The sequence below is a fragment of the Sceloporus occidentalis genome, unplaced genomic scaffold (assembly GCF_023333645.1).
Source record: "Sceloporus occidentalis isolate IW3139 unplaced genomic scaffold, rSceOcc1.0.p SCAF_9, whole genome shotgun sequence".
Lineage (NCBI taxonomy): Eukaryota > Metazoa > Chordata > Lepidosauria > Squamata > Phrynosomatidae > Sceloporus > Sceloporus occidentalis.
This window is the reverse complement of record NW_028316989.1, coordinates 38,606,682-38,621,313: the sequence shown is the minus strand read 5'-3', so window position 1 is coordinate 38,621,313 and position 14,632 is coordinate 38,606,682. Positions and strand designations below refer to the sequence as shown.

Here is a 14,632-nt window from a genome sequence, read left to right as displayed (position 1 = left end):
TTGTGAAGTCATTCACATTTTCCCCTTGTGAATGAAAAAAGACAGGTATGGGACAACATAGCTACAGGTTGGAGGCGTCATCATGCAACAAGCATCACCAAAGCTGTTTCTTTCCCAGTGAAACTGTGGTTTCGAAGTAATGTCCTTAGTAAGTACCAAGTGGCATGGCTGGGGACTGAGTGACTGCTGCCATTGCCTACATAGACACCAACTGCCCAAGACGACTTCTTCACTCTGCCTAGCAGCAGAGCTATCCCTGTCTGCATTAAGGTCTCACCTCTTAGAATGAACTTCAAAGTGTGAACACTCTCGGCTAGACAGAAAAATGTATTGGCCTAGTACACAAATGAGAATTGTGCATCCTTCCAGATACTGTTGGAGTCAACATCCCATCAATCCTAACAAGCATAACTAATGGTGAGGGATGCTGGGATTTACACTCCACAGCATCTTGGCGAGACATTTCCTTCCGCTGATCAAGAGATTCTTTTATAATGCAAGTGGTTATAACAGCAATGAAGAAACTTTGCCTTTAGATATTTTAATCTATATAACTCCCATCCTCCCTTACTACAGGGAAAGTTGGCCAGCGCCTCTAGGATTTCAAAGTATTTCAAGGGCAAGTGACCCCACTTCATAGAACTTTGATGTACAGACCATTAAAAGTGGAGGATTACTTTTGTCTTACTACACCTACATGAAGCAAGTGTGATGTAGTGATTTCAGTGCTGGACTAACTGGAGGACTAGGGTTCGAACCTCAGCTTTGTCATGGAAACCCACTGGCTGGCCTTGGGCAAATCAGACTCAGAGGAGGGCAAAGGCATAACCCCTCAGAACAAATCTTGCCAAGAAAACCCCTTGATAGACACCACCACCACACCATATTGCTGTTGCTCTACACTATGGATTCAGAAGTGTGTGAACCTAGCCTACAGGCAGCTTTACTCGTCAGATATCACAACCTGCCTATTTCTGGGGCTCTTTCATTGCTAGGAATGCATCACTGCCATGGGGGATGAAAATGGGAGGACTGCCCTTTCCATAAGAATTCTGCCCCCCCCCCCAAAAAAAAAAACAAATTTCTGCAGCCCCCAAATTTCTAACATTTAATCCTAAATAGCTAACATTTATTGAAGACCCCCAACAAGAAAAAGTTTGTTTGTTGGAGCTCCAGAGGCAGTTCAAGTAACAATCCCACAACAGGAAGGCATTTGCCACCAAGATATCAAAAGAATTTAATGCCTGAACAGCCAACAAGTTTGATAGCTATAAGGAAAAGGATAAGGGCCGTATATCAACTAGAAGAGGAGCTCTGAAGCCTGTTTACTTCAGGTTATGCTGGTGGCCTAGAACAGGGGTGGGCACAATGTGGGCTCTGGGACCAGACAGCCCTCCAGACCGCTCCCCCCAGCCAAATTCCTTCTCTAAGGGAGGCAATTCATCTTTTAAATAGACTGCCGGGTGCTGCTGCATTGTTAACATCAAAAACATACAATTTTTCAAGACCAGAAGTAGAATTCTGACCACTTCCAACTTTTTTCATGTTTTGATATTTTGGACAGTTTGCGTGGACCCTGGAGTGTCCGAGAAGCAGAAAACTGGCCCTCAAGACCTGTTTCAGGGCTGTAAAAGAGAGGTTTAGGGGCCAGTTTCCCCATCCCTGGACTTGTTGCACCAATTGGCCCAAACAAAATTGTTAATCCCAATTAAACTAGAGCAGTCGAATCACTTGGAAGCCATCACTTAAGTACTCAATGGGTCTACTCTACTGAGGACTAACCACTGGATTTAAGCTCTCCCTTTACATATAGTAAGTTCTCTGAAGGAGGTAGCAGACAACTGGTAAGCAATTCAAGAAGTTAGACAGCCTACAGTAGTAAGAACGAATCAGCAATAGCATTTGGGTAGTTTGGTTTTGCAACAATCAGCAACATCTTGCAGTACATCTGCTCCTTAACTCTCCCCCCACCCATCCAAGGCAAAGCCATTTACATGGCACCAAAAAGGAAAATATGATACTCTGTACCAAGTAAAAGCCAAATGCCATGCCTTGTATAAACTACGTGGGACCAGAATTCAAGGCACAAAGCCCTGTTTTGAGATATGCATTATCTTTAACAGGTATTACCCAGACACATTCCCAAGTCTATCTCTACAACCATAGCTGCAAAAAAAACTTTCTATTAGAGCATCAGCTTGTAAATTTGGCTCTTTGGATACTGATGGATTTCAAGAACCAGACGTCCCAGCCAGCAAGGGGCCCTAGTTTCTGATCCATGGGACCCCATTTGCACTCACTGCAGCCCTCAAAGCCCCCTAGACCTCCCGATTTAAAAAGAGTAGGGTTTTTTGGCCAGAAACGAGAAAATCTAGTTTGAAACAACTGTTATAATAATACAATAATTAAATTTATTTATATCCCGCCTCTCTACAAAATGCAATTGAGGCGGCTAAAATAGGGTGTTAAAATAGGGTGGTTTTGCTCATGAACCTCAGGTCACTACAGTGCATTTAAAAAAAAACCAAACTATAAAAATGGCCTAAAATGAAAGCAGAAGTAGAATCATAGAATCACAGAGTTGGAAGAGACCACAAGGGCCATCCAGTCCAACCCCTGCCATGCAGGAAATCACAATCAAAGCATCCCGACCGATGGCCATCCAGCTTCTGTTTAAAGACCTCCAAAGAAAGAGACTCCACACCAGCCCCTGTAAGGGCTGTGGGTTAAAAAATGCCTCCTGCCCCACTCACCCATGGTCTCAATAGTCTTTGTCCCAGTCCCTGACACATATGTATTTTTGAGTCCTTCTGACAAGTATAACTTGCTCTAATTGGATTGCAGACAATGTTTGATCCTTGTTAGGCCTTGGCAATATGTAACCTGTCTCCTAACAAGTCTCTTCAACCCTCTTTCTGCTGCTTTGCTTTTAGGACTGGTTATAGTATCTTGCATGGTCATAGTAATGTGGATCCTGTGTGATGAAGTGGTTGTGTAACAGCAGCATACAACAGAACTTTTATGGTGTTGCATTAATAAACACAAATCCTTTCTCCCAAGGAGTTTCCAACTCAAATCTTCAGGTTGAAAGAGACAATATGAGTAATGTTAGTGGAGGGAGGCTATACAATTAAAACAAATAATGCAAGTAAATACCATATACTTTTAGGCTGTGCTTCAGCTATGTGGTGTAAGAATGCAGCTTTTTGGGAAAGGTGGATTTTGAGAAGATAACTTGAGAAAGGCAGGTGGCATCATGTAGATGTTCTTGAAAGATATTCCTAATGTAAGGGACTTAGACGGTGTACAGACCGACCATTAAGACCTGGCTGACAGCAGATAAGGGCATGACGTCCACACGACACATGCCCTGACTCCGCCCAAGGCCAGCATGACGTAGCATGCCTCACCACACGACAGGCGTCATCACAGCGCTCCTGTAGCACTGCGTCCAAAGGAGCACCAAAAACTGCAGATCTGGTAGCCAAGGCTCCTTTCTGCAGCACAGAAAGGAGTCGCTTTTTGTGGCTCTTTTTTGCGTCACGGAAAGATGAGATTGGGGCTGCAGTGTGTGGTTGCTGCAGCCCTGATCCAGTGCAAAGAGAGGCAGCTGCAGGCTGCCCCTTAGTCTCTTGTTATGCTACTGAATTCAACCCTTCTTCATGCTTGTCTGATGGGTTTATAAAATGTGGACATGTGTTGAGGAAACAAGCCCAGGATGTTCTCTGACTCAACCGCACTGTAGTATCACTGTCCATACAGTCAAATGCACAGTCTGACCATCACAGCCAAGATAACTGTTTGAACCAGCTTTGTATTAGCTTATTCTTGTCCAATGTTAAGTTGGTGCTAACCTTTGAGTCACTGAGTTGCTTGTAAAACCCATGTTGACTGACTCTCCCAAAGTTAATAGAATGAAAGAACTGCACCCATATCCTTCCAAGTGCTGTTTGGAAGGGGAGGTGACTTGGAAGTGATGGGGAACTGCTGTGTGAGATACTAGCACAGCCTTGTAAACAACTAGTGGCGTCACTAGGGTTGGCGTCACCCAGTGCATTTACTCATGGTATCACCCTCTTCTTTGACTTCCTCCCATACCACATCATACAGAATCTTTAGTAATGGGTTTTTTTTGTACTAATGCTACTCATACATCGTAATTCCCATATATCACTGAATGTAATGGAGATAATTGTGAGCGACCTCAAAAATAAAATTATACCTAGAGGCACACAACAACAAAACATTTTTCAATGTGATTGCAGTGAAATGTGATGTTTTTAAAAGGAAATTTTAAAAGGATAAATTTTGTAAATTTTAAATAATTATTTTTATTAAATTTAAATTTTTACTTTATAAAAATCCTGGAGCCTTTCCTTTCATAGAATCATAGAGTCCAACCCCTGCCATGCAGGAACTCACAATCAAAGCATCCCCAACAGATGGCTGTCCAGCCTCTGATTAAAGACCTCCAGGGAAGGAGACTCCACCATTCTCCGAGGGCGTGTGTTCCACTGTCGAACAGCCCTTACTGTCAGGACGTTCCTCCTAATGTTGAGATGGAATCTCTTTTCCGGGAGCTTGCATCCATTGCTCCGGGTCCTAGTCTCGAAGCAGCAGAAAACAAGCTAGCTCCCTCCTCAATGTGACATCCCTTCAAATATTTAAACAGGGCTATCATATCACCTCTTAATCTTCTCTTCTCCAGGCTAAACATCCCCAGCTCCCTTAGTCATTCCTCATAGGGCATGGTTTCCAGACCCTTCACAATTTTGGTCGCCCTCCTTTGGACACGCTCCAGTTTCTCAATGTCCTTTTTGAATTGTAATGCCAGAATTGGACACAGTATTCCAGGTGGGGCCTGACCAAAGCAGAATACAGTGGCACTATTACTTCCCTTGATCTAGACACTATACTTCTATCGATGCAGCCTAAAATTGCATTGGCCTTCTTAGCACTGTTGACTCATGTTCAACTTGTGGCCAACCTGGACTCCTAGATCCCTTTCACACGTAGTTTTGTTCAGCCAGGTGTCCCCCATCCTATATCTATGCATTTCATTTTTCCATCCTAAGAGCAGTACCTTAGACTTCTGTGTTGAATTTCATTTTGTTAGCTTTGGCCCAGCATTCTAGTCTATTCAGGTCATTTTGAATTTTGATCCTGTCCTCCGGGGTATTAGCCGTTACTCCTAATTTGGTGTCATCTGCAAATTTGATGAGTATGCCCCCAATTCTGTCAACCAAGTCATTAATAAAGATGTTGAATAGCACTGGGCTCAGGACCGAACTCTGTGGACCCCACTGGTCACTTCCCTCCAGGATGAAAAGGAGCCATTGTTGAGCATCCTTTATGTTCTGCCAAATCTTGTACAGCAAGAGAAAATAGGTTGCCTTACAGCAGTGGTTCACAAATAGTGGTGTGGAACATCCAGGGAGGCACAAGAGTTGCTAAAGGGGGAGATGTGAGATGTGGGGGGTCATTCGGACATATATTTTTTTAGCATGCTGATGTGAATCATCTCACTTAGGCATTCCAGGTTTGTTATTCACACTATGGAACTGCATTGATCTGCATCTCTGCAAGTTCAGTTGCTTACATGTGCAAGCACTCAAATAAAGATGGAGTCACTGATGCAACGATGCATTTTGGTATGCAGCGTTTTATCCCAGGTCTATTCACATTGATTATTCACACTACCAATGATGCCGATCTTTCTAAGAAAACTTTGGGAGGAACCAAATATCGATTATCCTGGATTAAGTGGGGTTTTGGCAGCCCCCTCCAACTTAATTGGGTGCATTCAGGATGTGTGTGAACAATAGAGATTCACAATGTGAATAACCCTAAGGCCCTGATTCCCCACCCCACACACCTCTTTCTAAGCATTTTTTTTCCTGGAGGGGAAGAGAATGGCAAAGAGGGTGTCTGGAGAGCAGCCTTTGCCTGAAGGAAGAGAAAGTAAGAGAAATGAATGTTTGTGTGTGCATGAGAGTTGATGAGTATGTGTGAGAGTGAAAGAAAGAATGAAAGTGCATGACTCTCTAGCACGAGTACATATCTGAGCATTGGAACATCTGTGAGAGAGAGTATGTGTATAATTTACACATATTAAATATTGAATTTATTTAAATAAAACTTTTAATTTGAACAAGGTTGCTTCCTTATAAAATGTTAAAATATGAAAGTATAAATTGAAATAAGCACATTAAACAAACAACTTTTTATTTTTTTATACACTATGTCTACTTAGGGGAGGATGAAATCCGCATACAGATGTGAAGGGGACACAAGGATAAAAGTCTGAGAACCACTGCCTTACGAAATCTCTTTCTTAGGCATGTTTCTAGAGCTGAAGATTTTCCTCCCACTCTAAACATTCTGCTGTAGATACTTGTATTTCCTGGGACAATGGAAAAAGATGTTTAATCAGCCAAGTCCCTGAAGGCTATAAATATCACAAGAGGGCAAATACAAGATCCCAGAAATGTATTCTTTCAACAATAAAGTTTTTACAGGCCACTTTGCTTTTGATATTCCCTGGAGCCAGCACTATTACATACTGGGGAGGGGGCTGCCAAACCAAATTATAGACCTTGACTTGCTTTGTACAGTAAATAGCCACTAAATATTCTCCAACAGTGAAAGGCGGACATTAAACAGCATGACTATTTGTCTCATCATGATACATATCAATCATAGCAGACTTCCTTGTAATCAGGGAATTCTCATGATTGCTCTATCTAGAAATGTCACTTTTAATTGTGATATTCTATCCCCCACAAAGAGCCAAATTTATAACCTGAATCTTCAGACCCTTCTAAAGGGAAGGGGAAGCTTTAGCCCTCAAAATGTCTAACTTTCACATGCACTCAGCATGGCCAGTACTCAGGAATTTTGGGAGTTATTGGCACAACATCTGGAGGGCACCATGCAGTGATTGCTTTTGGATGGAAAAAGAAACCGAACTGGACTAAGTCTTATTTGTTTAAAATATATAAAAGAATACATATTATTTGATTTCCTTAGGGAAAGAAGACTTAAATATGTTGGGGAAAGCAATAAAGAATCATGGAAAGATAAATGGGAAATCGTGATTAAGAAAGTGGAAGGCAAAATGGGGTATGAAGAAGTTAAAAAATATAATTAATGATATTTTCCACATCTCCGATAATGATTGTTAACTTGATTGGAATGCATTTCCCTCAAATGCTGTTTTTGGGAGGGGGAGAGGGGAGAAAAGCATATTATGAAATATGGATTGTACAATTTGCATTATGTACTGTGTATTAAAACATTAATTTAAAAAACCATCTGGAGGGCAAACAGTTCCCTACTCCTATAACAGAGGGAACAGGAGAGGCCTATCTATAGAGAAACATTGCCGGCTATACCACCCAAGGATCTGTATGCAATTCCATTTTAATCTATAGAATAGCTCTCCCCAACCTGGGCTCACTACAGATGTGGTGGACTAGAACTCCTGCCATTCCCAGGAAACATGCCCCATACTTTCTAACTATCCCAGCTTGGAAGGGACAGTCCCAATTAACCCTCTGCCACCCCAACTTTTCAGCTGCTTTTTAAATGTCACAGTTTCTCTCTCCTCCTCCCACTTACCCCCTTTGCCCTTAGCTAATTTCAGTTGTGACAAAGTGAGTTCATAGTGGAAAAGTATTTTGCACTCAATTAACTCAATGGAGAGGAGAGGAGGGAGGCAGAATTTTGCCCTTCCCAGCAGGCTCAGGCAAAAGCAAACTGCTGCAGCCTCTCCTAGCTTTGTGTTTTTCCTCATTAAAAACATTTGCTGTCTTCACCACACTCTGATGGTGTTTGGCCCCATGTGTTTCCATATGCGAAATGCTGGAAGGTATGCAAGCTGATTGAGTGAAGATGAAGACAAACTGAAGTACAGCAATTTGAAAGGAACCAGGTTGAAGAGGGCTATGCTAGAAATTTAAGTGGAATCGCATGCAGATCTTTCACAGCAGAAAGGAAATAGCAAAGAGGTAGGAAGTGTATGGCCCTCCAAATAGTGTTGGGCTGTAATTCCATCAGCTATAGTCTGTGAAGCTAGCAATAAGGAATATTGTGCATTGCCACTCACCCTGGAGGGAGACTAATTTTCCATCCCAGCAATAGCATACTGAATATCATGGCTAATCCTCCCCTTTCTGGAATAATCAGTGTGACTTTGTAGGATAGCCCTCTTCAGTCCAATGCACCAGTTTAGGTTCATTCACCCTCCCCATCCTAACGTTTATAAAAAGCCACGTGACTGTGTGAATCCAAACACTATTTATTCACAAGGATCAGTCTTCCTATCTTTCATCATGAAAATAATTCAGATTAAGTCACCATTATCTGCATTGAGAGGGAGTTAGTGTTGTACGCAGTCATTGAATGACACATGCAAAGTCTTCACTGACGGAAGAAAATGGCTGTATGGATTTAAATATAGAGTGGCCCTTTTCATCTGCTCTATCAACAATGTTTGGGGATTTTGGGGGGGGGGGGGGGTGGAATACATAGTTTCTTACATAAGAAAACCACTACTCTCACCTTCCCCAAATTCAGTTCCCATATAAATGGAAATCATAATTAAAGGTGATTAGCACAATCGTAGTTTGATAGATTAGACTCTTAACCAAGCAAAGCCTGACAGTGGCCAACATTTTAGCCTCCCTGGATTTTCATGCATACAATACACACATAAGAGAATGGCCCATTATGACAATCCTATCTGTTCAAGGTAGGCATGGGGGTTACAATGCACAAGAAATGCATATTCCTCTTTTTGTGGTACAATTATTAGTTAAAGCAAGTTATCGTTAAACCAGTCCAGGGCATAATTTGTTAATGCACCAAATAATAAAATGAATTTAAGCAACATGAACTTAAGCAGAGGAGTCACAGCCATCTTAACCTCCAGTTCTGCATTATTATCTGCAAAGTTTCACACATGACACTTTCAAGGAGCTATTTTTTTTTTTACTTTTAAAAGTAAATTGTTACTTTTAAAATATTACTCTTACTTTTAAAAGGATAATTCCTGGAACCTTCCAAAACTGGCAAAATTAGGGCACATACAAGATTTCACAATAATTACGCATCAGGCGTCTTCATGGATTATATCAAATAAACCATTCTATTGTCTGGATCTCAAAAACCAGCAGCCACTTGGTAATTCAATGGAGACCGGCTAATTGCCCATCAGTGTATTGATTTTGATATTCTTCCGTATGTTTACTATACACTGTTGATAATTGACAGAGATGAAACGGTAGCAGAAAAGCGTTAAGAGTAGAATTGTTAGTGAGCTCACTATCTGTGTCAGTAACAGTTACATTTCAACCTTTTCTACTAGGTTTGCCATTTTTTGCAAGCTGGGTATGTGATTCCAGCCAATTTGCTACTGACCCAAGATGTAATGGCTTCATTTGTTCTTTGCATTTCTTGCATTTCTGTATAGCTAAATGAAGCAAACAAAAAATGGGAGGAAAGGGTCTTCCATGCATCTGCCTGATAGGATGATGAACTGCAGACACCGGGAGTCATGTAGTCTTTTGAGTACTGGACTAAGCAATTTTATCTTTTTAACTGCATTTTATTATTTTAAGCGATGTGTTTTAATACTGTAATAGTTTAATTCTGTTTTAATGACCACTTTTGTATGCTTTAATCGTAATTCTTTTAAATTGTAAGCCGTTCTGAGTCCCAATTTTGGCGGAAAGCAGGATATAAATACTGTATATATTTGTGCTAAAGTCTAGAAAATTTAATCAAAAAATCTGAGTCGACTTATCCATGGGTCAATGTAAGTACCGTACTTTAACTCTTATATATAATACACACACACACACACACACACACACATATGGAACCATCCCCTGATGAAAGGGAAGAGCGTAATCTGTCCTGAAAGCATTGATCCTCAAACCCTTCTACTCTCATCCATCCAGCATTTACTGTGAGCACAAACAGTTATTCCTGCTGGGATTTTGTAACTTTGTTGGCATTGTTTTCCTTAGCTTCATAGATCCTTCATTACATGCCCCTAAGTTTTCTCCTCGACTTATCTACAGGTCATATCAAAATCCATAATTTTGGCCCCAAAACCTGCCCTCGACTTATACATGAGGTTGACTTATAGTCGAGTATATATGGCAAATGTTGTTGTTGTTGTTGGACTACGACTCAGGTTCGAATCCCCGCTCAGCCATGGAAACCCACTGGGTGACCTTGGGCAAGTCGCTCTTTCAGCCTTAGAGGAAGGCGACGACAAACCTCCTCCGAAGAAAACCCTAGATGAGCGCCATCCAAAGTTAGAATTCACCTGAAGGCCCATAACAACGATGCACAGGTAAAGTAAGGACACTCAAAGCAATTAGTCCAGAAGCATCCAGATCATAAACATGTAGTGCCCAAGTTTCTCATGTGTTTCTTTTCAAAATCAAAATCATTTAATCGAAATCGAGATACAACATATAACAACATTACATCAATATTGCTCAGCCTAATACAACATCCGCAAGAGAACACCAGACCAGAAGAACCACCCGACTGAAGCATTTTGCGCAGAACATGGTCCCGTTAGAGAATGTGAAGAGAAAGCCTCCATCCGTTTTCAGATTGCGGTTACCAGTAGTTTAGATTAGCTCTGCTGCTAATGTATGGCTACAGTATTAAGATCTTCCAGTTCTTTGTGCAGTTTGGAAGGAATGGAGGAGAGCGGCCGCCATTCTGCGCCAACGAAGCCACACGGCTATTTTCCAGAGGGTTGGGAGGGGGACAAGTAACTGACTGCAGCCCAGGGGGAACCGAGGCTTCTTCCTTTTATCTCAAGAGCTACACACACACACAGATGATGAACACACGCACACCCAACATGGAGGTCGCTCAGCCCTAGTTTTGAATTATGCGGTAGCTACGTCTTTTCCGTGGAACAGATACAGCAGATGATAAATTAATACCCGAACATGTTACAAATGGGAGTATTGCACAGGTAACTGATGCTACATGACATGGTCAGTTTGGTTGTAACTGAAGTTTGTTCTTCGCCACTCAATGACATGCAATTATTTTCACAATGGTAGTGTAGGTAGACACACACACACACGCACACAAAGGAAAATCCACAAGGCTGGTCGGAAAGGGAGTCTAGTAGCATGGTCTCTGCTTTCCAGCCAAGTCCAAAAGCATGAGAGGAATCAGCAAATCTCTTCCCTGGCTTTCTTGCATGGAACGGAGCCATGTTCCATTTTCTAGCTCCAAACCAGGACCTCATACATTTGCAGCCACATCTCGATTCAGATTACACCAAGAGAAACCAAGCCAACATCTGGATCTCAAGAAGAATGACTAGAGGAGGGAAAGGTCACTTCCAAGCAACCCAGTCGTCCAAATCCGCAAAGATCTAGGGCAAAAGGCAACCCCCGTGAAACCTAGTAGCCTTTAGGTAGGCATTTCAAGATCTTCATGAGAAGGGAGCTCAAGTTCTTGGCTATAAAGACCATTTATGATCCAAGGCGTATTGTTTGTTTAAGGAAAGAATCAAAGAGTCAAATAATCCGATTATCACATTGGGGCTAATTTCGGCATTAAAGAGAAATTAAAGCGCATTGAAAGCATCCTGCAAATAAAGTGAAAATGGCAAGTAACTGTGCAAATGATTTAAGAAACACCCCGCATTTTGATAGCCAAGCTCTCCTTGGGCAACAGCTGCCATTGCCAGTATATGCTCAGCATATGCTCAGGAGAAAAGGGATATCTTTGCGTTCTCCACTCAGCTGCCAGGCAGGCGTTAAAAAGTCAGGCTACCCCACTAAAAGAGGGCCAGTGTGGAGTAATGGTCTGAGCACTGGACCAGGACACTGGGAGGACTGGGTTTGAATTTCGGCCCTGCCATGTCAACCCACTGGGTGGCCTTGGGCAAGTCACACTCTCTCAGCCCCAGAGGATGTCAATGGCAACCCCTCTCTGAAGAAACCTGTGATCGTTTCAGCTTAGGGTTGATGTAACTTGGAAACAAATTGCTGCATAAGAAAAGCTCAGGTCACCAAGAGACTTCTTTATTGGTAAAGAAAGAGAAAGGAAGGAGCAGGGTGGCCAGATGTCGTCCTAACTGCAAAGGAGGACAAGGCACCGCGAGGAGGACAGTCAAGAAAAATGTAGGACACGGCCAACTGAAAGCTGAAAACACTCCTATCGATATAAATCCATGCATCTGAGTCGTGCTCAAAATGAAGGACAGTTTGAAATCCCTCCTGGACAGATGGTTGACGGAGGACACTTTTTCCAGGACATGGAGGACATGTCTTGGAAAAGGAGGGCTTTGGGTCACCCTGGGAGGGGAGGGGAGGGGAGGGGAGGGAAGAAGGGAGTGCGCTAGTTCCTGGCCAGAGAGCAAGAGATAGTCTCCCCAAAGCAAGGAAAGGGATGCCTGGGAATGTAGTTGGTCAGACAGCATTTGTGCCACAAGATTAGGAAAGTTCAGGTTAGCAAGAGACTGCTTTATTGGGAGAGAAAGAGAAAGGAAGGAAGGAAGGAAGGAAGGAAGGAAGGAAGGAGCTTGCTCCTGGCCAGAGGGAATGGGAGAGTTTTCTCAGACCAAGGGAAGGAGAGCCATTGGTCAGACAGCAAATTTAAAAGGTTCAGGTCACCAAGAGACTGTTTGCTTGAGGGAATGGAAGAGATGGAAGGGAGGGAAAAAAGGGAAAGGGAAAAAGGGAAGGAAGATGGAGGAAGAGAAGGGAAGGGGAAAAGGAAAAGGAAGATGGAGGAAGGGAAGGGAAGGGGAAAAGGAAAAGGAAGATGGAGGAAGAGAAGGGAAGGGGAAAAGGAAAAGGAAAAGGAAGATGGAGGAAGGGAAGGGAAAAAGGAAAGGGAAGATGGAAAGGAAAGGAAGAAAGGAAAGGGAAGGGAAGGAACTGAATTGCTGGCATGTCCTGTCAAAGGCAATCCTTCCCAGGCAGATCTCCCATTAAGAGACAGCCTGCAGTTCTCCTTCTCCAGTTACCCACCTTTTAATGGCTTTATAACTCATTTTCATCTTGAAAGTGCAACTGATTGTTTTATTCTGATGTTGGCGGAGGGTTAGCCTTGTGTATATTCTGATTAGGTTTTGCTTTGTGCTTTTATTTCTTTTTACTCTAACATTATTATTATTATTATTATTATTATTATTATTGAAAGACGAATGTTCGGTCACACTGCGGAAGGAAGGAAGGAAGGAAGGAAGGAAGGAAACAAGGAAGGAAGGAAACAAGGAAGGAAGGAAGGAAACAAGGAAGGAAGGAAGGAAAGAAGGAAGGAAGGAAAGAAGGAAGGAAACAAGGAAGGAAGGAAGGAAGGAAACAAGGAAGGAAGGAAACAAGGAAGGAAGGCAGGAAGGCAGGCAGGGCGGGGGGCAAGAGAGAGTTTTCTCAAGGCAAGAAGAGCAGACAGAATTTGTGCCACAAAATTAGGATTAAAAAAAGTTCGGGTCTCCAAGAGAGAAAGAGAGAGAGAGAGAGAGAGAGAGAAAGGAAGGAAGGGAGGAAAGAATGTCTGGCATGTGCTGTAAAAGAAGAACGTTTGGTGACTCCCAGGAAGGAAGGGAGAAAGGAGAGAAGGAAGGAAAGGAGGAAAGAAGGAAGGAAGGAAGGAAGGAAGGAAGGAAGTAGAGAGGAGAGAAGGAAGGAAGGAGAGAAGTTTTCTGCAGGCGCCCAAAGGACCGGAGTGGTTCCCGTCAGAGCCCCTGCCCGGCCCTTGGCGCCCTTCCTTCTCTTTCTCTCCGTCCCTCCATCCTTCCTTCCTTCCTGGGCTGAGGGCCCTGAGGGCTGCGCGGAGGAGGCCGAGGCTCCCTGAGTCTTCCAGAGGGAGGGAGGGAGGGAGGTCCGGGTGCGGGGCGCCTACCTCTTCCTCGAGGCTGCTGCTTCCGCTGCCGGTGCCGGTGCTGCCGGTGCTGCCGTGCTCGGGCTCCTTGGGCTGCAGGTTGCTCATGGCGGGCTCGGCGGAGGTCCGTCTCTGTCCTGGAGGTGCTGCTGCTGCTGCTGCTGCTGTGAAGGAGGGAGGGAGGGAGGGAGGCGGGAGGGTGCCGGTGCCCGAGGAGGAGGAGGAGGAGGAGGCGGAGGTGCGCGGGCGGCGGAGCGGGCGGCGGCGGCGCCTTCTTCAGGGCGGCTGCGTCCAATGGGCGCCCGAGGGCCAAACGCCGACAGCTGCGAGCCAGAGCAGAGCAGACCCCGCCACCAGACCCTCGCCCCAGGCCCCGCCCCGCATCCCGTCGCCAGGCAACGCCAGGCCACGCCCACAAGGCCCCGCCCCTTTCCCTCTGCAAACTTTCTTCTTCGGACGGAGCTCCTCCTCCAACTCCTGAAACTTTGATGGAGGCAGAAAGGAGGCAAGGAGCCTCCGGCGCTGACGCCTCCAGGGATCCCGCCTCTCCCTCCCTCCCTTCCTTCCTTTCCTTCCTCTCTTCCCTTCCTTCCTTTTACTTTCTTCTTTTTCCTTCTTTTTCCTTTCTTCCTTTTCTATTTCTCTTTCGTTCCTGTTTCCTCTCTTTCTTTCTTTTTCTTCCTTCCTTCCTTCCTTCCTTCCTTCCTTTTACTTCCTTCCTTTTTCTTCTTTCCTCCCTTTTCTTTCTTTCCTCTCT

General features: G+C 43.8%; 1 protein-coding gene across 4 annotated transcripts in view; it reads right to left on the bottom strand.

The window, feature by feature from the left end:
* LOC149307312 (RNA-binding protein with multiple splicing 2) overlaps nucleotides 1-14,384 on the bottom strand; it is a 49,236-nt gene extending 34,852 nt beyond the window's left edge. For 3 of the 4 annotated variants that reach the window (XR_016282367.1, XR_016282368.1, XM_089538873.1), the window contains exon 1: nucleotides 13,897-14,384. Coding sequence is in view for 2 of the 4 variants with exons in the window: in XM_089538873.1 (XP_089394999.1) it covers nucleotides 13,897-13,983 (87 nt within the window). In the remaining 2 variants the exon portion in view is untranslated. The remainder of the gene's footprint in view (nucleotides 1-13,896) is intronic. The other variant, XM_089538872.1, reaches the window with a different exon arrangement.
* Nucleotides 14,385-14,632: the final 248 nt, after the last annotated feature.